At 34.5% G+C, this 24,149-nt stretch overlaps 1 protein-coding gene across 1 annotated transcript; it reads right to left on the bottom strand.

The window, feature by feature from the left end:
• Positions 1–7,042: 7,042 nt before the first annotated feature.
• Positions 7,043–21,206, bottom strand: LOC139524621 (uncharacterized). The gene is made up of 4 exons (XM_071319609.1): positions 21,056–21,206; positions 20,168–20,480; positions 19,563–19,629; positions 7,043–7,816 (listed from the first exon to the last, which is right to left on the bottom strand). Exons 1-4 carry the CDS (start codon positions 21,204–21,206, stop codon positions 7,079–7,081), a joined length of 1,269 nt encoding a protein of 422 aa, XP_071175710.1. The 3' UTR covers positions 7,043–7,078.
• Positions 21,207–24,149: the final 2,943 nt, after the last annotated feature.

The raw sequence follows: 24,149 nt of genomic DNA, 5'->3' as shown, positions 1-24,149 counted from the left end.
CTTATTACCAACCATAATAATGACAAATCTTATGAGTTATTTAATTCTGACTCTTACAATGTTGTATTACTTTGATACTTTGTTATATTGTTATATTATGAATACTTATATAGTATTTGTTATTGTTCACATACCCCTGTTGGGGTCTTTGAGAAATAAAAAAAACTTGAAACTTGGAACTTGAAACTAGCAACTAAGCCTTTTTGTGTTATTAAGACCTAACCTTAGCTCTTTTAGTGGCATACAGATACATCATACTTTGGTTTGATGTCAATGTTGCAATATGAAGAGACAAGTCTTGAGTTTTCTCACATTTTGTCAGCTCAGTGTTTCTGCAGGAATATGTCTGCATGTCCTGTCACTGAGTGTCAAATAATGAGATATCACAAAAACGTAGTGCAAAAACCGAGGGATTATGTTGAGATGAAGTGGAGATTTAGTTTGCTGTTGCCATAATAAACGTCTATTTTAAAGCATGTCTTGCACTCCTATACAGAAAACTGAGCAGACGCATGCAGCATGTACAACAGGTAAATATTAACGTAAGAAGGGTCTGCCAATACACACCCATCATAGCCAGAGGGTCGATGGGTTCATACAAAAGTAACCCTACCCTCTTTCCATGGGCTACGGGGCGGGGCCTGTGATACAATATCTATAGTTTTAATAAAATTTAACCGCAACTGTAATCCTTTTACAGTTTTAGATTTCAAGTCCAGAGTATTTAATGAACCCAATTAAGGAAATCTCTCCCGGGGGGGGGGGGGGGGGGTCCTGGGTAACAGTCACCAATGCAGTCTATAATTTGTTGGTATAGAATTCGAAAGTCCCTGAAATCACTATACATGTAGTGACAAATACATTTACCATCATGTATGTACATAAATATGAATGCCATGAATGTAATTTTGGCAAGATATATAATAATACATGTCAATTTATATTGTACATATATATTTCCAATATTCAATACTTGTTTATATGCCCATTTATGGGACTTACTATTGTAAACTTTATCTGTAAGTCCATCCGTCCGTCTTATATTGTATTGAGAAGTTATTAAACTTTCAATTTTGAAACAGCAACAGGCACTCATGACGAAGCTGATCATTTGTCTCTTACATTGCAAACATACATGACATACAAGTACAAATGTACATGCATATATTTGTTTAGCATATATTTGTTTAGGGGCCAGTTGAAGGACGCCTCCGGTGCGCGAATTTCTCGTTAAATTGAAGACCTGTTGGTGACCTTCTGCTGTTGTTTTTATCTATGGTCGGGTTGTTGTCTCTTTGGCATATTCCCCATTTCCATTCTCAATTTTATTATGCATACATTGTACATGTACCAAAACCCAATATTACATTTCAGCATAATTTTGGATCAATAATATTGCAAGAAGTTTTTGTAAAAAAGGGCTCAAGTAATTTACAATCATATACATAAAAAAAAAAGCAAATAAGGGGTACAAAAGTTTCCAAAATCAAAAAAAATAGTGATATATTTATCCATGGTATGTATTATCAACATGCAGATTACAATTTAATACAGGTGTAGAACATGTATCATCTATGCAAGCTCTAAATTGTTCCTTTAAATAAGTTATCTTTCGTATGAACTGGGAATACATTTAACAGAACAGTGGTTGTCATTGGTTCTTGTCTGTCAATATACATATTGGTTTTTTTTTTGTAAATTGTTTTGACATGAAAATATGCTGTTAGTTTTCTCAGTTGACATTCATTCTTCATGTCCAGGACTTCTTTATAACCAGCTATTCTGCATGAGTATGGGTTTTTCTCATTGTTGAAGGCCAAATAGTTGCCTATTACTGCATATATGCACTTTGGTGGATAGTTGTCTCATTCGCAATCATATCCTGTCTCCTTATTTGTTTTTATAACTACATGTATCTGCTAACAATCCATTATTTTGAAAAAAAATAATAATCTTTCTTCTTAACTAAAAATTACTTAAAGGTATGCGACCTTGTTATTTAGTACATTTGTACTTATTAATCTCTCTATCATGTTATATTGAGTTTTTTTTTTAAATTGCACTCTCTCGCTGTCTGTCTGTCTACTAATCAATCTATATCATGTTACATTTATATTGAATCTTTTGAATTGCACTCTCCACCTGTCTGTCTGTCTGGGGTTTTTTGTCTGTCTCTCTGTTATTTTTCTGTCTGTCCGTCTATTTTCATCATGACAAGTTACAGATCAATGATTTTGTGTCGAGTAATGGTCCAAGTACTTCGCAAATGCTCCCAGATAATCAGTGCTCCTCCTTTTTTTATAAGTGGTACGTGTACATGTATGTAGTTTTATAATGATACTAGTAGGTTACAGATCAAATACAAATTTTCTTCCGGTCTGATTCACTCAAACATGTCAAATAATCAGTTTACACAGCTTTTTTTATCATGCTTGTAGATATTGACTTGATATTTATTACAATACACCATGCCAAGTTAAGGATTAAATTTAGTATAGCACTTTGTTCAAGTATAATGAAATTTTAATTGTTATGATTGAAATTCATATTTAAAAATGAGCAAAAGTAAATTAAAATTTAAACTAACCAATTCTGTTTACATTACAATGTTCACCATGCACATGATGCAGGCGTAATCGAAATTGTTCTCAAAGCCAGAGTGCATGTATTTTTAAGGTTGAAATTTTGAATAATTTAAAGTTATCATGTTAGTGCATGTATATACATGTATAATAGTTACATCATGTTTTTGCACACATCATACATAGGAGTAAAAGGAGATGTTGATTATATGTCAATGGGACAGCAACCCAACATTGTTGTTGATTGTATCAAAATTGTTTTTAATTATATATAAGATGTTGTTTCTTTCTGTCATAATTTGGTTTCTGTTCAAAAGTGTTATATTTGTATATCTAACAATGTAATTTTTTCATGTTTCAGGTCGCCCAGGCTATTCAGTGAGCACATATTTCTAAAGCTATTCATCACTACAATTCTGTCAATCGAAAGACCAGACAGTGGAGGCCATGTGGAAGGCAATTAAAACAATCCTGGAACAACTTATTGACAAGCATGTACCAACAAAACAAACAATGAACAGGCACACACATCCATGAATAAACACCCCGACAAGAAGAGCAATGAGAAGAAAACAGAGAGCTCACTCCAAAGCTAAACGTTCAAATAACCCAAGCGACTGGGAAAAGTACAAGAAACTGAAAGCAAACACCCAAAAGGAGACAAGAAAACCTCATAGAAAGTACATCCAAGATGTTGTCAGCAATGACTTCAAAGAAAATCCTAAGCGCGTCTACACATATGTAAAAAGTAAGAAACAAGAGTCATCAGGTGTTTCTGCTCTTACCAACAAAGACGGATTTTTACATAGTGAAAGCGCTCAAAAGGCTGAAATTCTAAACGACCAATTTCAATCGGTCTATACTAAGGAAGACATGACGAGTATACCAAGCAAAGGCCCAAGCCCATATCCCACCATGGGTAAAATCAACATAAACAGAAATGCAGTATACAAGCTATTAAAGAACCTTAAACAACACAAAGCTACAGGACCCGACAACATTCCAGCACTTATACTTAAAGAAGCAGCAAATGAGATGGCTCCTATCCTTTCCCATCTTTACCAAACCATCATTGACAACGGGCAAATACCAAACGACTGGAAAGAAGCAACACTAGTCCCACTATTCAAAAAAGGTGAAAAACATATAGCAGCAAATTATCGACCAGTTTCTTTAACTTCTATTTCTTGCAAAGTTCTGGAACATATCATCCACAGTTAAGTTATCACTTTTTTGGAAAAACATCACATCTTGACAGACAGCCAGCATGGTTTCAGAGCTCGGAGATCATGTGAGACACAACGTATTTCAACAATAGAAGGAATTGCCAAACAACTAAAATCAGGGAAAGATCAAGTGGATGTAATCTTACGTATACTCGACTTTGCTAAGGCTTTTGACAAAGTCCCACACTGCAGATTACTCAACAAACTGAACCACTATGGCATTAGAGACGAAAACCTGAAATGGATACAAGCTTTTTTAGAAAACAGGAAACAACAAGTTGTAGTCGAGGGCTGTAAGTCAACACAGGGAGATGTACTTTCAGGGGTCCCACAAGGGACTGTGCTAGGACCCTTACTCTTCCTAGTATTCATCAACGACTTACCAGAAACAGTTCAACATTCAACTGTCAAACTATTTGCTGACGACTGCCTACTATTCCACCATATCAAGAATTCCCAGGATGAAGCCAAACTACAACAGGACCTTTCAGCACTAGAAGACTGGGAAACCAAATGGCAGATGAAATTCCACCCAGAAAAATGCACTGTCATCCGCATTAGCACCAACAGTAAATCCAAAAAAGAGACATTCTACAAATTACATGGCCACACTCTCGATACTGTACCAACCAGCAAATATTTAGGAGTAAATTTCAGTGAGGACCTACAATGGAAACATCATGTTGACGTTACTGCCAAAAAAGCATCCAAATCCATCGGATTCCTTAGGCGTAACCTTCGAGAATGCAGCAAGAATGTAAGAAATGCAGCCTATATCTCTCTGGTCAGACCAACACTAGAATATGCTAGTGCGGCATGGGACCCTCATACCACTGAGGACATTAACCGTTTAGAACAAGTGCAAAGGAGGGCCGCCAGGTTTGTAACCAACAACTACACTGATAAAACACCTGGATGTGTGACAACTATGGTCAAGACACTAGGATGGGAACCACTAGCTAACAGACGAAGCAACCATCGACTCGTCATGCTTTACAAGATCCAGCATGAGCTAGTGGACATTGATGCCAGTTCCATCTTGCGTCCAAACGATCGGCGTACTAGAGGCAAACAACGCCTAACTCAACCACCAGCAAACCAGAGAGTATATAAGTACTCATACTTTCCACGGACTATACAAGAGTGGAACCACCTTCCAACAGTTACAACTGAAGCTCTGACAATAGAGGGGTTCCAGAGTGCACTAGCCAACAATAGTGCACCCAAGAGACCAACACCATAGACAGCAGCCAAGTGTACATAGTTTTTAATTGTATATATTCGGAACGTTTTATTTGTAAATAGTTACAGGAGAATTGCTGTCTCATTCTCCGTCTAGTGGACTTGTAACATTCTTTTAAGAATCCAGTCCTAAGCAAGGAAAAAGAAGAAGAAGACTACAGCAGTATAACCCATCTGTACAAAGTACAAGAAAACAATCCACCTATGAATAATTACATTAGATGTATGTTTCATTATAATATATTATTCTGATTGGCTAACTGCACATCACGTGTTATTCCGTAAGCAGTTGCATTGCTCAATACAACTTTTCATTCATGATAACACGTGCTCCAACAATAAAGTGCACAGGTGAATTAAATAATAAAATATATAAAATTCGTGTTTTCATGATCATAGGTAAAAAATGTAATTATAAGTATCGAATGCTTCTTTTTGTAACTTTATAGGGTTGTAAAAGCGTTGACCGTGCGTACATTTTTAGAATGAAGCGCTTCCACGCTTCATACAAAATGTACTTCGGTCAACGCTTTTACACCCCAATAAATTTACAAAAAGAAGCATTCACTTCTTAAATGAAAATTCAGCAGTCAAAGCAACTCACTGTTTAGAATGATGCACATGTTATTTTTTTTCTGTTCATGTCCTGATCTGCATAAGTCATGAAAGAAGTAAATAATATAGGACAAGACTGAATTTCTAGGCTGCATAGTGCAAATATTTATGTGTTAATATGGTCGATATATTGAACTTATATTCATGTTAGATACAGAATAAAATGAGGATTTTTTTCTGTTATGCCTCATATCATTTAAATTAAAAATAGAAAAATAAACACTTTAAACAGAATAAAAGGCCGGTCTTACAAGATAAAAAAAAATAGATTATTTTTTACATGAAGTCTTTTCTCGTCTACAATGTTGGAAAGTGTGCCTTATGTTTGATACGCCAACAGACCAAGGTAAACGACACATGCTCTTTAGAGCGTCTAGTTGTATCTCTTGTGGTTTTGTGTTAGATAAAAATTACCATTGCATTAATTTTCTTGTTAAATTCCCATTCAAACGTGAACTGCGTTTGTCAATATCCGCTAAATCCGTTTCAATATCTGTCTATACTGTTGTTATAATCAAAATCGAAGTAAATAAATCCTTTATTTGATCTCTAATGAATGCCTATGCTGATCCTTTATATGCCAGTCTTAAGTCAGGAGAATGCAATTCAGTCTGCTGTATATCATATTTATTTACAGATCAGTAAAGGATTATATTGGTTCCTATTAAAGAGTCTGTAATTCAGTGATTGTCGTTTATTATTATTCATCTATTTTGTTTTTTCTTTTTTTACTGTATTAAATTTGTTTTTCGTTAGTTCTTTTGTACATAAATCTGGATGTTGGGTTTCTCATCTGTATAGATTTACATTATATCATGTCAATGCCTTTTATCTGTTGAAACATAGTTTGCAATACGATCTGGGTTTTGCTCATTGTTAGAGGGCGAACGTAATCTATATTTTCTTATTACTACGTCAATTAGTGTCAGGTGGGTAGATTCTCATTGATAATCAAACTTTCATATCGTGTCTCTCCGATATACCGCACATTCCTACTGTATCCCTGCTAGTAAATCTGAATGGTCATGTACATTGTGTATTGGGTGGAATATACAAGCAATATCCGATGTACGGTAATATACAATAATCCTGAACCTGCAGTGCGGGTTGCACATTTTATTTTAAACAATACTCTTATTAAACACACAAGTTAGAAATAGTTATGAAAAGCTTCCTTTGAGTAATTGGTTGTGCTCGTTGTTGAAGGCTGTACATTAGACTATAGTCTTAAAATACAACATAGACAGCTTGAGACTGAACACCACGTACCTGTACCCGACGTTAAACCGGAAATTAAAAATAATTGTTCTAGTTTTAATGTTTAAATTTGCTCTAGCACACCAGCGTTATATTCGAGAAATAAGAATAAGTCAGTCGTAATCTTTGTACGAAATTTAATTTTTAAATGAAAAATCAAATGACATGTCTTGACCACCCTTTAATTATTTCGTCATCTGGACAACACGTCGTAGAGAAGGCCTCAGTCTTGTTAGCATCTTCGACGTACTGTTTTAAAACGGACATTTCGTCTGGAATTTTGATACCCGCATAGTGATCTGCTGCAACTATGACGTGTCGAAGACGAGGCAGAAACATACAATCAATCTCATTCATTTCATCTCCAATTAGAAATTTGCCTTTATGAGAATCACTTTTGAGATATTCATTCACTTTTGATAATTCCGAAATTAATTCTGTTTTTAAGAAATCATTTTTCGATTTATCTTTGTTTTTCAGTAATAATGCTAGCTTTGGAAAAACTCCGGAACATGCATCAATCGCGGGACCGGTATAACCTACTTTGCAATCACATTCTGGAAATTCTTGTTCTAAATATTTGTTAATATCTGCTGAATCGGCAATAACTTTGTTATCTTTTTCTACGTCAACCAATACAGGAACGGTTCCACCAGGGTTAAGACGTACGAAGTCGTCTGATTTATTTGCAATATCAACTGTATTTATGTCTATTTTATCTGACGGCACTTTCAATTTGCAAAACATCAGAACTCTCTGGGAGAAAGGACAATCACCAATGTCCTTACCATTACTCGCTGCTTTAACATATAACAGAAATCTCCTAGTACTCATGGTCACGGAAGTCTGTTCGAGAGAAAGAAAAGAAAATTGATAAATAATATCCAGCGTTTTCTAATATATGAATCAGAGTTGGAAAACAAGTACAATGTACAATGTACTTATATTTCTTAAGTAAAATACCAACTCGTGTTACCTATAAAAAACATAATGCTGCACATCTTATAATATTAACAATATTAAAACCGATTTGGCGGATATGGGTAGAGATCTTGTTTTGATGCCAATGTCAATTCCTGTAAAATAGTTTCCGCTTAACAACTGCTCGTGTTTATTGTAAAATTATATCAAAAGTGAGTCGAAAATACCAAAGACATATAAGAACTGACCACGTTTTTCTGATTTGTATCGATATGATCGGTTCAGCCATTTTCAACTGTTTGTTATATTGACATCAATGTCCCATGTCCCAGGTTACTGGCGGTGGGGGATGCCGTTGGTACCTTCAAAAAAGTAATTGAGTGGTTTTTGATTTGTTCTGTTTCTCATCTTTTTTTTTTCGTTTATTGTTTTAATAGCTTTTTCTTGTATTGTTCAGTTACATCACTTCCAAGGTTAGAGAGGATACCAGCCTTCAAGCACGTTTAACCCCGCTAAAATGCATATGTGCCTGTCTTATGTCGGAAACCTGTAGTTCAATTGCTCCATGTACGTTATAAATTGTTTTGTTATAGATATACCGTTAGTATTCTCGTTTGAATTAATTGTCTCGGATGTTTTATGTAGATACAATTTATAGCCAACTTTATGGTTTTATTTGTTTTCTCATTGTTGAGGACTGTACGCTATATTATAATTGATTAAATCCCGTTCATGATTTGAAATTAAGTTTATGGTTGTGTTATTGTCAATTATATAGCACCCCTTTTTTTTTATTTTATTAACATGAAAAGTAAAAAAAAAAGAAAACGACCATATAGACAAGCACAACATATTAAGGAATAGAGTTTTCCTCAAGTTAGATTTGATGACTTTTTTCTGGATAATTACATATGGCTAGATGCTATAGATTAGAACAAGATTGTATATTTAAATAAATATTTCCTCAATAAGAACTAACACATTTTCTGTTGCAATTAGTTTGAGGTTCAAACTTAGTTTGACTGGATAAAATCAACATGTGTTTCAACTGATTTTCTGAGTTTAAAGGGTCATCATCTGTGTCTGATCAATCACTGGAGGTATCGAAATGTTGGAGAAATTGACAACGTTGTGGAAGGCAATAGAAGGATATTATTAGTTACATAGTGTGCTAGTGACCTAATACGGTATATATGGGGTCTATGGGGTCAGTAAATTCCATATGAGGTGAGAGCGAAGCTCGAATCCTAATATGGAATTTACTGACCCCTTATATACCGTGTTACGTCACTAGCACACTTGTTAACGAATTTAATGTAATCATAATTAATATCAAATATTTTTGTTATTACATGTATTGATAATTATCTTACCTCCTATACATTTCTAGGAATACGATTGGTTAAAAGCGTCCGCGTGGAGACCGTGTATATTCCATATTAGGTTAGTAGGGAGGCGGGGCTTATTTCATACACGGTTAGTGGAGGTGTTACGTCTCTTTATAAAAACAAAACGGTACTGAGAAAAAATCTTTTAATGTTTAAATAGACGGAGAAATTATTGATGAAGTATTTAATAAATTCATAAAACACATTTAAACCTTACAAGTTGTTATTATTGGCATCTGTTTTTGTAGGATCAACGGAAGTAGTTTCTTAATGCTATAAGCATTGAAGACTTGCTCATTTTGATAGATCACTAGTCGAAATTTCACACGTTAAGATAGTCGGTAAGATAAATTCGTTACATAGTGTGCTAGTGACCCTATACGGTATATATGGGGTCAGTAAAATCCATATGGGATGAGAGCGAAGCTCCAATCCTTATACGGAATTTACTGACCCCATATATACCGTATTACGTCACTAGCACACTATGTAATGCGGGGTTCACACATTGCCGATTATTGCTCCCGTTTGAGATCAGACAGCGATACGACACGAAAAGTGAAAAAGTCGGATTAGTATCCTCAATTATCTGGAATGTCCTATTATTGTCTGAACGCAGTCGTTTTAGTTCGTAACAGATTCCTACTGTTCGGGAAGGGTCCGAATAGTTCGGCAAAGCACCCCGACAGTTAGGTGCGTCCCGTAACATTCGGGGAAACTCAGCCGATTTTTTCTAGTCGGATTACAATCGTGCCTATGTCGTGACAGATTCTGCTATATCGGATCGAATTCCTAACAATGTTCTGTGTATTCGGGACGGTGTCCTGTGGAACGGGAATGATCTGGAGAAGTCCCGACAATAACAGAATACAATACGACTGAGACCAGACAAAGCCGTTTGCAATGCGATAGAGCGGATCGTGATAGGATTACGTTCCGACAGTACCTGATCATCCCGATTATGCCGACAGTTTTTGAACGGATAACTTCCGTCAGCGTCGGTTCACTGTCTTGTCACTATCTGATCTCTGTCGGATTACATTCGGTAGAATCGGGACGCAGTCGTGACAGACTCGGTCGAATTTTACCTGGCGAAAGATACAAATCGAATTTCCATCCACGATTCACAGGATCTTGATCAGACTTTTGACAAATTTTAATCGGGAATGGTCCTGTCAAGGACGGCAGTAAAAATCGTGGATGTGTGACCCCAGCTTAACGAATTTAATTTAATTATGATTAATATCAAATATTTTTTGTTATTACATGCATTGATAATTATCTTACCTCCTATACATTTCTAGGAATATGATTGGTTAAAAAAAGTGTCCGTGTGGAGACCGTGTATATTCCATATTAGGTAAGAAGGGAGGCAGGGCTTATTTCATACACTATTAGTATTGGTGTTACATGTACGTCCCTTTATAAAAACAAAACTGTACTGAGAAAAAATCCTTCAAGGTTTAAACATTTGTTTTTGTAGGATCAACAGAAGTAGTTTCTTAATGCTAACAACATTGTAGACTTACTCATTTTGATAGATCACTAGTCGAAATTTCACACGTTAAGATAGTTGGTAAGATAAATTCGATACATAGTGTGCTTGTGACCTAATACGATATATAGTGGGTCAGTAAATTGCATATGGGGTGAGAGCAAAGCTATTAGTAACTTTGTTGTTAGTAACTAATAATACATGTAATAACAAAAAATATTTGATATTAAGGTTGCACAATACAAAGATTTTCATCTCCAATCAGACATCTTTAAACTGATGTAATTCTACTCATCTTTCTTTAAATTTATAAATGAGGTACCAAAAAAAGAAGAAGGATTAATCTTTCAAATTATGAAAATTTCATTATGACATAATTATTACATAATTAATTGTTATGTAATTAGTTGCCATATTGTGATGTCCATACTTGAATGAATTAAGCTTCTTTGTTATTCATAGCATCCCAAAAAAAATTATGGATTCTTGCACCACACAGTTTGACCTCCAAAAGAGTGTCTCAGATTTTTCCTATTGTTATTCATTCGCTCATAAATCTTCAATTAAGTTTGCAACATCAATTCATAAGAGACTTCTAAATTCAATTGGGTATAAAATTTGTTCTATAATTGATGTTTTTGGAAATATGCGACACGGTTTTGGAGGTCAAGATGTGTTGTACACGAATCTATAAAATATTTTGGGATGCTATGAAGAACAAAGACTCTAAATTCCAGGTGCGTAGCTGCCTATACGCCAACACGCAGTTGCGTGCACATCGATTTGGCATACAAAATAAAATTGCAAAACAAACCATGATTATAAATTAAATGTTTAAAGGAAACACATATGTTGTCACTTTTTTAATTGATGAAATGTCATTAAATAACGGCATTTGGTTTCAAAATAGAAGTTCTAATGGAGATCATGACAAAATCGGACAGTATTACTTGTATCTCATTACCAATCTAATTAAAAACCGATCTCTCATCGCTCCCGTTTTCTGATATGTCGCGTGGGAGCGACATATCAGAAAACGGGAGCGATGAGAGATCGGTTTTTAATTAGATTGTCTCATTACAAGATTTCAATTTGTTATACTCAGTCTAAGACATGTAATTTCGGAGCACATTTTACAGAGTACGGTTTATCTGTTTGGAATGAGATGTACCAATCGGCATTAGATTTATCAGAACCCTTCGATATCGTTGAAAATATGACACGGCGATGTGTTCGACAGACTACCAGAGCCAATCACCCTGCAAACACGCCAAAACAGTATTGGAAAGTCTCGTTATAATTTGCGTTTATAGACAATATGATAATGGAACTGGAGAGTGTAGCCACGTCTGGTATTAACAGAAAATCGCTTCTTTGTGCCGTATCTGCTTCTTCGTGTTGTAGGAAATATAACAAACTAACAAATCTCGACATTGTCTGAGACATATGAAACTGACCTGGTATGTAGTTTTGACGAATTCAATTGGGAGGTCGCTCGATGGCGAATACGTACGTTGCATGGTTTATAACATCTCGCAAGTGCTACCGTGGAGATCTATCAGTGTACTAGTCTGTTGAAATCAAATGTACGATCAACAATGCACAACTACTAGTTATCATCGCTAGCATTACTGCATATTCATCGGCATTTCAGTGTAAATATTGACAAAGTAATAGAGAATAAAATTGAGAATGGAAATGGGGAATGTGCCAAAGAGACAACAACCCGACCATAGAAAAAAACAACAGCAGAAGGTCGCCAACAGGTCTTCAATGTAGCGAGAAATTCCCGCACCCGGAGGCGTCCTTCAACTGGCCCCTAAACAAATATATACTAGTTCAGTTATAATGAACGCCATACTAATTTCCAAATTGTACACAAGAAACTAAAATTAAAATAATACAAGACTAACAAAGGCCAGAGGCTCCTGACTTGGGACAGGGGCAAAAATGCGGCGGGGTTAAACATGTTTGTGAGATCTCAACCCTCCCCCTATACCTCTAGCCAATGTAGAAAAGTAAACGCATAACAATACGCACATTAAAATTCAAGTCAAGAGAAGTCCGAGTCTGATGTCATAAGATGTAACCAAATAAAATAAACAAAATGACAATAATACATAAATAACAACAGACTACTAGCAGTTAACTGAGTTCGTTTCTGCCTAGACCCGAAAAGCAGATTTTGGACAATTTTGAGTAATGTAATTGTCCAAAAATCTGCTTTTCGGGTCTAGGCAGAAACGAACTCAGTTAACTGCTAGTAGTCTGTTGTTATTTATGTATTATTGTCATTTTGTTTATTTTATTTGGTTACATCTTATGACATCAGACTCGGACTTCTCTTGACTTGAATTTTAATGTGCGTATTGTTATGCGTTTACTTTTCTACATTGGCTAGAGGTATAGGGGGAGGGTTGAGATCTCACAAACATGTTTAACCCCGCCGCATTTTTGCCCCTGTCCCAAGTCAGGAGCCTCTGGCCTTTGTTAGTCTTGTATTATTTTAATTTTAGTTTCTTGTGTACAATTTGGAAATTAGTATGGCGTTCATTATAACTGAACTAGTATATATTTGTTTAGGGGCCAGTTGAAGGACGCCTCCGGGTGCGGGAATTTCTCGCTACATTGAAGACCTGTTGGCGACCTTCTGCTGTTGTTTTTTTCTATGGTCGGGTTGTTGTCTCTTTGGCACATTCCCCATTTCCATTCTCAATTTTATTCTCTATTACTTTGTCAATATTTACACTGAAATGCCGATGAATATGCAGTAATGCTAGCGATGATAACTAGTAGTTGTGCATTGTTGATCGTACATTTGATTTCAACAGACTAGTACACTGATAGATCTCCACGGTAGCACTTGCGAGATGTTATAAACCATGCAACGTACGTATTCGCCATCGAGCGACCTCCCAATTGAATTCGTCAAAACTACATACCAGGTCAGTTTCATATGTCTCAGACAATGTCGAGATTTGTTAGTTTGTTATATTTCCTACAACACGAAGAAGCAGATACGGCACAAAGAAGCGATTTTCTGTTAATACCAGACGTGGCTACACTCTCCAGTTCCATTATCATATTGTCTATAAACGCAAATTATAACGAGACTTTCCAATACTGTTTTGGCGTGTTTGCAGGGTGATTGGCTCTGGTAGTCTGTCGAACACATCGCCGTGTCATATTTTCAACGATATCGAAGGGTTCTGATAAATCTAATGCCGATTGGTACATCTCATTCCAAACAGATAAACCGTACTCTGTAAAATGTGCTCCGAAATTACATGTCTTAGACTGAGTATAACAAATTGAAATCTTGTAATGAGACAATCTAATTAAAAACCGATCTCTCATCGCTCCCGTTTTCTGATATGTCGCTCCCACGCGACATATCAGAAAACGGGAGCGATGAGAGATCGGTTTTTAATTAGATTGGTAATGAGATACAAGTAATACTGTCCGATTTTGTCATGATCTCCATTAGAACTTCTATTTTGAAACCAAATGCCGTTATTTAATGACATTTCATCAATTAAAAAAGTGACAACATATGTGTTTCCTTTAAACATTTAATTTATAATCATGGTTTGTTTTGCAATTTTATTTTGTATGCCAAATCGATGTGCACGCAACTGCGTGTTGGCGTATAGGCAGCTACGCACCTGGAATTTAGAGTCTTTGTTCTTCATAGCATCCCAAAATATTTTATAGATTCGTGTACAACACATCTTGACCTCCAAAACCGTGTCGCATATTTCCAAAAACATCAATTATAGAACAAATTTTATACCCAATTGAATTTAGAAGTCTCTTATGAATTGATGTTGCAAACTTAATTGAAGATTTATGAGCGAATGAATAACAATAGGAAAAATCTGAGACACTCTTTTGGAGGTCAAACTGTGTGGTGCAAGAATCCATAATTTTTTTTGGGATGCTATGAATAACAAAGAAGCTTAATTCATTCAAGTATGGACATCACAATATGGCAACTAATTACATAACAATTAATTATGTAATAATTATGTCATAATGAAATTTTCATAATTTGAAAGATTAATCCTTCTTCTTTTTTTGGTACCTCATTTATAAATTTAAAGAAAGATGAGTAGAATTACATCAGTTTAAAGATGTCTGATTGGAGATGAAAATCTTTGTATTGTGCAACCTTAATATCAAATATTTTTTGTTATTACATGTATTATTAGTTACTAACAACAAAGTTACTAATAGCTTTGCTCTCACCCCATATGCAATTTACTGACCCACTATATATCGTATTAGGTCACAAGCACACTATGTATCGAATTTATCTTACCAACTATCTTAACGTGTGAAATTTCGACTAGTGATCTATCAAAATGAGTAAGTCTACAATGTTGTTAGCATTAAGAAACTACTTCTGTTGATCCTACAAAAACAAATGTTTAAACCTTGAAGGATTTTTTCTCAGTACAGTTTTGTTTTTATAAAGGGACGTACATGTAACACCAATACTAATAGTGTATGAAATAAGCCCTGCCTCCCTTCTTACCTAATATGGAATATACACGGTCTCCACACGGACACTTTTTTTAACCAATCATATTCCTAGAAATGTATAGGAGGTAAGATAATTATCAATGCATGTAATAACAAAAAATATTTGATATTAATCATAATTAAATTAAATTCGTTAAGCTGGGGTCACACATCCACGATTTTTACTGCCGTCCTTGACAGGACCATTCCCGATTAAAATTTGTCAAAAGTCTGATCAAGATCCTGTGAATCGTGGATGGAAATTCGATTTGTATCTTTCGCCAGGTAAAATTCGACCGAGTCTGTCACGACTGCGTCCCGATTCTACCGAATGTAATCCGACAGAGATCAGATAGTGACAAGACAGTGAACCGACGCTGACGGAAGTTATCCGTTCAAAAACTGTCGGCATAATCGGGATGATCAGGTACTGTCGGAACGTAATCCTATCACGATCCGCTCTATCGCATTGCAAACGGCTTTGTCTGGTCTCAGTCGTATTGTATTCTGTTATTGTCGGGACTTCTCCAGATCATTCCCGTTCCACAGGACACCGTCCCGAATACACAGAACATTGTTAGGAATTCGATCCGATACAGCAGAATCTGTCACGACATAGGCACGATTGTAATCCGACTAGAAAAAATCGGCTGAGTTTCCCCGAATGTTACGGGACGCACCTAACTGTCGGGGTGCTTTGCCGAACTATTCGGACCCTTCCCGAACAGTAGGAATCTGTTACGAACTAAAACGACTGCGTTCAGACAATAATAGGACATTCCAGATAATTGAGGATACTAATCCGACTTTTTCACTTTTCGTGTCGTATCGCTGTCTGATCTCAAACGGGAGCAATAATCGGCAATGTGTGAACCCCGCATTACATAGTGTGCTAGTGACGTAATACGGTATATATGGGGTCAGTAAATTCCGTATAAGGATTGGAGCTTCGCTCTCATCCCATATGGATTTTACTGACCCCATATATACCGTATAGGGTCACTAGCACACTATGTAACGAATTTATCTTACCGACTATCTTAACGTGTGAAATTTCGACTAGTGATCTATCAAAATGAGCAAGTCTTCAATGCTTATAGCATTAAGAAACTACTTCCGTTGATCCTACAAAAACAGATGCCAATAATAACAACTTGTAAGGTTTAAATGTGTTTTATGAATTTATTAAATACTTCATCAATAATTTCTCCGTCTATTTAAACATTAAAAGATTTTTTCTCAGTACCGTTTTGTTTTTATAAAGAGACGTAACACCTCCACTAACCGTGTATGAAATAAGCCCCGCCTCCCTACTAACCTAATATGGAATATACACGGTCTCCACGCGGACGCTTTTAACCAATCGTATTCCTAGAAATGTATAGGAGGTAAGATAATTATCAATACATGTAATAACAAAAATATTTGATATTAATTATGATTACATTAAATTCGTTAACAAGTGTGCTAGTGACGTAACACGGTATATAAGGGGTCAGTAAATTCCATATTAGGATTCGAGCTTCGCTCTCACCTCATATGGAATTTACTGACCCCATAGACCCCATATATACCTGAGCGTCACTGATGAGTCTTATGTAGACGAAACGCGCGTCTGGCGTATTAAAATATAAACCTGGTACCTTTGATAACTATTGTTAGATTTTTAATTGTAGTTTCTTGTGTATAATTCGGAGTTAAGTATGACGTCCATCATCACTGAACTAGTATACATCTTGTTTAGGTGCCAGCTGAAGGACACCTCCGGATGCGGGAGTTTCTCGCTACATTTAAGACCCATTGGTGGACTTCGGCTGTTGTCTGCTCTATGGTCGGGTTGTTGTCCCTTTCACACATTCCCCATTTCCATTCTCAATTTTAGATTTTGATAATATTATTGTCAATTTTTATATGAACTTTGCATGTATCATCAAAAGAAAGAAAGAAGAAGAAAAAACAAGTTGAAAATCGAGAACAAAATGAAATTATTGTTGTTTTACTCAGTAATGAAATCAAACAATTTGAAATTTGAGAGTTTTTTTTTTTAATACTGTAAACACTATATTACAATGATTTTTAAATAGACGCATGGTCGAATTTACTTGTAAACAAAATTAAAGTTCAAAATCTGTAATGTATACTTCTATCAACAAGGGTGACCTTCATCTCGTTCTAAGCGGTTGTTGATCTGTTTTGTTTTACATGTTTATTTAAAGTTAAGTACACATTATCAACATTTTTATTTGTTTAATTGAAAACAATAAGGTATAAACCAATCATATTTCTAGCAATGTATACATGTAAGAGGTAAAATAATATTATTTGTCTGTGTCTTCTTTGGCCATGGGGTTGTCAGTTTATTTTCTATCTATTAGTTTGGCTGTCCCTCTGGTATCTTGACCTCCTCTTTTATGAGTTATATATATAATTTACACATCTACATTACGGAAGTAAGAATCAGATTTCTTCTTACATCTTTATGTCAATCTTGCAGGTACTACACATATTTTAAGGATGTAACGTAAATACGCTTACGCTTGTTATGTGATATAAACATATGCTGTTTTTTATACAGATTTACGCAATAGATATTTAAATCGATAGTACGTTGTATGAATCATTTTTATTTTTAAACCAGTTTGACATACGTGATCATTTAGTACCAGAATCTATGACAAGCGAAACGATTCTGATTTTGATCTTCGATCCTAATTTTTATATGGATTATACATTTCCCAACTCATTCGGTATTCAATAACTTACAGCTGCTACTCCAACTTAATAAAACACCATCAGCATCTGAGCACAAATTTGACACACCATGATTATGACAAAGCACGTTTCGTCCTTTTTTTTTTTAAAGTTGTCATCGAAAGATACTAGCTAGACATTGTTCGTAAATATTCAGTATCAACTTCTCAAATACTACATGAGGTAAAAAAATTTGGTACTGGCGTTATTTCTCATCACAATAACGCGTTTTACTTAAGAGTTCTTTTTATATTTTTAACCCTTTCTGTTAAATCTATTTCGTGGCTAGGTATTTATATATCTCACTATTTTGTTATTGACCTATTGTAAAATGATTATTTTCTTATTCTTGTTTGAAATTTTACTTTTATTCTTGTTTATACTGCATACAGTGTCAATATGTGATGTGTAAATTTTACTGGTATATTATCATACTAAACTTATACAAATAAGTAAAAATGCCAAGTGTGCTTTTATTGTATTTGTATTTTTTTAAAGAGATTACTAAGTTATATTTCGTTGATTATGTTGATAGAGAAACACTATATATTATCAATAATTGATCGTTTCGTTAATGCAGCATTTTACTTTGATCTGTCATCTAATCTTCTAGCTGTTCACCTACCACAGCTATGTACGTATTTATTAACAAGTTTCAGTTCCTGTAGTAGTGGCTTTATACCATGTTTTTATAGTTATCTACCTGTTCAAAAAGTTCATTTTATAATTTATAAATTAGATGAACATGTGGTGTTAAATGCGACAAATATCTAAGTGCATTAACAGTTTTCTTACATATTTATTTGTCCTTTTAACTTTTTTGGATTCGAGCGTCACTGATGAGTCTTTTGAGTCTGGCATATATACTAAATTTAGTTCTGGTATCTATGATGAGTTTAATTATTAGATAAATACTCTTTCAAAATTATTATGAAAAAATATGTATAGGTAAACATTTATTGAATTTATCATTTTTCAACATACACTCCTCGTTTAGTTGAATAGGGAACATGCATATTCCATATGCGGAGCAGTCGAAGTAAAACTTACACAATCACGGGCGCAAAAAAAAAGAAAAAAATCGGCAACAACTGGAGACACAACACTTAAGATAAAAATTTAACTACCAAATAGCTATAAAAACATGAAAAAAAGATAATTAGAGGAGAAAACTGACAACACTTGGACTGCCTCACAAAAATAACAAAATTCCATTTACACACGTTTTCTAAGTTCGTTTTATTAAAACTGTCTACTACATGTACATGTACATGTTACCATTAATTTTTAAGTCCACGGCGAATCTTTAAGTTAATCATGAGAACTATGATGAGTAACACGATATAAGATACACAGACTCAAAAATAAACTATGTAAAATAGACAAAAAATGGAAATCGATATAAATGCAATATAAAGGACCACGACCTGCTAGCGCTATAATCATTTGCATATAATTATGCAATCAGGTTGTTTTCATTTGAAATAATAGTCCTCATTGTGATGCAACACAATGCAATTGGAGCAGTCATTAATGACCAATTGACATCCGCACTGTGTACCACAGCCTGATATGGCATAATACAATGTGAAGGATTTTCTAACAACCGGTAAATATTTAGATGTTGTCTGAAGAGGACACAAAATCATATTAACATAAACAGTACCAATATTTTTGCACCAGATGCGCATTTTGATAATCAATATCTCTCCAGTGACGCTCAATACTAAAATATGTGTACTTCCACATTACGTGTATCAGGTTTTATAGTACAGTCAATCATCACTATGATCATAGTCTTCCAGGTTTAGGTAAAGCCTAGACATATGACTCTTTCTGCGTTTTTAATGACCCTCAATACTCATTGTACTGAAAAATTCTGAATAAAAAAAACCAAGAAATCTGTAAAGGCCTAGTTACTAAACTAGTGTTTTGTATTGGAAAATAGTTAACTGCTTGACTTCAAAGATATAATTTAAGATTAACTTAGAAAGACCAACTATGCAGTATCAACATCTCATAGCTTTGTTTAGACATTTCCAGAAAACTTGTTTGTCATTCAATAATTCAATATTTCGAATACTATCATTTGCATCCAAAGCAATTAGTTTATCCCAAATTTGTAGTAGGCAACTCGGCAATTCTCCCTTCTTTAAGTATTCCAACCTAATAACAATTATTCTAGAGGCTTTCTCCTTGAACCGTTCGATTCCTCTGTCAAGCTCGAATTCGCCCCATTCGCCCCCAAGAAATCCATTTGAGATAACAACAATCACCTTTTTGCTTTTATCTATAGCATCCATAATATTATTGCTTATAGATGGACCAGAAAGAAAATCTCTGTAACGCAATACAAGCTTAAAATTACCCATACTTTCTAAATATTTACGTAATGGTCCTACGACCCATTTGTAATCGTCATCATGGTAAGCTACGTAAGCATCATATTGTGAATGCTGATTGTTATGGTCATGGTTGACTGGATACAAAATTCCAAACTACATGCATAAATATTGTAAATGCATTCTATACCGGTAGCCAAGAACGCTTAACACAATCATTACACTGAAAAGAATAACAGAGAATATTAACCATATTTCGTCGCACAGTGGCCTTTTAATTCTTGAAATTTTCTGTAAACGTCAAGTGTTGTCCTCAAACTTCCGTCGATGTAAACACAAGAATAATTACCGTTGTTATCTACTTTAACGGAAGTGATAAATAACCATTCAAGAAATTTCAAGGAATTACAGTTACACACAAAAGGGTTTCCGTATAATAAAATGGTAAGTTCTGACTTTTTTTTATATGTTTCAATTTCATCGAGTTCTAGTTCTCTCAAGTATGATATTTGATTGTTTCTTAGATCAAGAAAACTAAGGTTATGATATTTATGAACCTCTAAGGGCATATTTTTGAACAAATTTCCGGCTAATTTTAACGAATGCAAGCTTTTTACTTGGCTAAGAAATGTTAAATCTTCAAATGTTTGCTGAAAATGATTATTTGAAAAATCTATTAGCTGTAATCTTTTCAATGCTTTGAGAAACACACCTTTAGTATCATACTTTAGACCAACATCAAGCTCAGAATTTAGCATTACTAATTCTTCCAGGTTTTCACAAGAATTAATAAATCTATAGTTCAAAATATCACATTTAAAATTTGATACATTAAGTATTTTTAAACTCTGTAGTCCATTCATTGTGTTTTTACAGTCATCAAATGATGTTCCAGCAAAATCAATCAATTGAAGACTGTTTCTACCTTTAAAATCTATGCTATTTGGCGAATGTGTAGTGGTTTGCATAAAAGATGCGTTAATAAATTCGAGGGAGATAGGAACGCCTATTACATAATCTGCTCCCTTAGAAAATTGACTGTTATTGATATTTGACTTACGACTATCAACAACATAAAGTTGTGTATCTGCTTGATTCTATTTGTAAACTGATTCGTGATCAAAGTTAGAAATCTCTTGATTTCTATTTCCATTATTTAAAGATATATCTATCCTCGTCAAATTCACAAACATTTTAAGATAGGTTACAAGGATGAATGTGCGTTCATCTAAAAAGTTTTCACTGAGATCAAAATTTACAAGACAGTTTTTATATTTCATACTTTGTAAGCCAGACCCATCGATAATTCGTAAGTGATTGTGTTTCAAAATAAGTGTTTTAACACATATATTACCAATGTATGAAATTAAATCGGCAGTTAACACATTGTTCCTACAATATTTATAATTTGAAGTCAAATCTATAATATTCATATGGCGATCTTTGAAAACATGTAACGCCCTAAGACTATTTGTCATATTAAAAAAAAATGAATTTCCAATCAAGAGACTAGAAAGCGTTTTCAAAGGTAGAAAAGCATCAATGTCAACGTCAGATAATGTGCAACTCAACTGTAGTGTTCTTAGAGGTATGTTCTCGAACACTTCAAACGTATTATTCGCTAGATTTTTAAGACTACAATTTTCAAAATGGCCGAAGAATTCCAACTGTGTCATAGCAGTAATAACGCTAGAAAACTTTCCATTCGATGGTCCATCAGTGGTAAACAATGTAGTTAAATTTGCAAAGTCCGACCATGAATCATTTGGATACGTTGCTAGTAGATTATGCGAAATATTAAGAACTTGAAGTGTTGTAAGATCACAAAATATGTTACTTTTAAATCCCGACATCGGATTATTTATCAGATTTATTGTGCTTAAGTGCGTTAAATTTGCAAAAGCCGCATTGTCAATAACTGATAAATTACAGTTTTGCACGTCTATTTTTCGCAGCTCTGCATATTTAGAAAATGTCCCATCATACAGTCGTCTAAGATCATTATTTCTTAAAAGAAATTCCGTGGTGTTTGGTGGACAGCTATTTGGTATGCAAGATATATTCCTTGAACTACAATCACACTTTACACCACTCTTACTAAACGTTACACCACAATGTATTGACATAGAAAAAGGAAACGCACAAATAGTATAAATAATGCAAAGAACTAATAAAATGGAAAATGTCTTCATTTTGACAAAACTGTATAGATTTTATAAATGAAATAACATTTAAAAGATGGAAAGTCCTATTTGTCACAGTAAAGGAACTAAATGGCTGAATGATTCTATTTAGATAAGATTTATATTATGCGTGACTAAGTTATGAAATGTTAGTCACTATATGGAGATCGCACCTACATCAATTACTATTTCATTCGTTAGAAGTGTAACCTGTCAGTAGAATGAGCTTCCGACGAAGGGACTTATAGGATAATTGTTTATTCTAATCTTCATCAACTTCCTGTGGTAAACTTATTGTTCAGCTTCAGAAAAAAATACTACCCTTTCTCCCTTACACACTATTTTATATATTTGTTACCTTTTTATCCGAATATGGTCCGTAAAATATAAGTGACTTTGTTAGTCTTGTATTATTTTAATTTTAGTTTCTTGTGTACAATTTGGAAATTAGTATGGCGTTCATTATCACTGAACTAGTATATATTTGTTTAGGGGCCAGTTGAAGGACGCCTCCGGTTGCGGGAATTTCTCGCTACATTGAAGACCTGTTGGTGACCTTCTGCTGTTGTTTTTTTTTTATGGTCGGGTTGTTTTTGTCTCTTTGGCACATTCCCCATTTCCATTCTCAATTTTATTTGGATCCTATGAATATATACTCGTTAAATGTAAACTGACTGAACCATTCGCGTATATAGCTATGTATAAATTGTTATTTGGATGGAGAGTTGTCTCATTGGCACTCACACCCCATCTTCCTATATCTATAGACCATATAGATATTTTCTAGAGTTACTTAATGTTATTTCTTATCTTTGGCATATGGTCTGAATCTTATTATATCTGTTATCTTGCCTTCTTTAGTTTCAAATCAAAGTGCATTTATCATATTTAAACAATATGGTCCGTAAAATATAAGTGACTTTGTTAGTCTTGTATTGTTTTAATTTTAGTTTCTTGTGTACAATTTGAAAATTAGTATGGCGTTCATTATCACTGAACTAGTATATATTTGTTTAGGGGCCAGTTGAAGGAAGCCTCCGGGTGCGGGAATTTCTCGCTACATTGCAGACCTGTTGGTGATCTTCTGCTGTTGTTTTTTTCTATGGTCGGGTTGTTGTCTCTTTGGCACATTCCCCATTTCCATTCTCAATTTTTTTTTATCCTATGAGTATATACTCGTTAAATGTAAACTGACTGAACCATTTAAGTATATAGCTATGTATAAATTGTTATTTGGATGGGGAGTTGTCTCATTGGCACTCACACCCCATCTTCCTATATCTATAGACCATATAGATATTTTCTAGAGTTACTTACTGTTATTTCTTATCTTTGGCATATGGTCTGAATCTTATTATATCTGTTATCTTGCCTTCGTTAGTTTCAAATCAAAGTGCATTTATCATGTTTATCATGTCAACCTTTTGATTTTCACCCAAAAGTGAAATCACAGGTGTTGAAGACATGCATTTTTACCGGTGATTAGATGAGTTTTAACTATTTTCATGTATTCATATTTACACTAGTTTCAAATTCAAGAATTGTAATATGTTCGTTGTTTTTCTGTGGAAGCATGTTGTGTCGACTATTATATGATTTGTCATGCGATTCTCTGATATGATT

The sequence above is a fragment of the Mytilus edulis genome, chromosome 1 (genome assembly GCF_963676685.1).
Source record: "Mytilus edulis chromosome 1, xbMytEdul2.2, whole genome shotgun sequence".
In the NCBI taxonomy this organism is placed as follows: domain Eukaryota; kingdom Metazoa; phylum Mollusca; class Bivalvia; order Mytilida; family Mytilidae; genus Mytilus; species Mytilus edulis.
This window is presented reverse-complemented; position numbering and strand designations above follow the sequence as displayed.

What these genes read in the sequence shown, in the direction of transcription:
- LOC139524621 (XM_071319609.1), bottom strand. Translation starts at nt 21,206, where the DNA reads ATGAATGGACTACAGAGTTTAAAAATACTTAATGTATCAAATTTTAAA. An exon ending in TCTAGAATAATTGTTATTAG is followed by an intron (nt 19,630 to 20,167) that starts GTTGGAATACTT and finishes TGTCCTCTTCAG; the next exon opens with ACAACATCTAAATATTTACC. An exon ending in TTATGCCATATCAGGCTGTG is followed by an intron (nt 7,817 to 19,562) that starts GTACACAGTGCG and finishes TTCATATATTAG; the next exon opens with AAAACGCTGGATATTATTTA.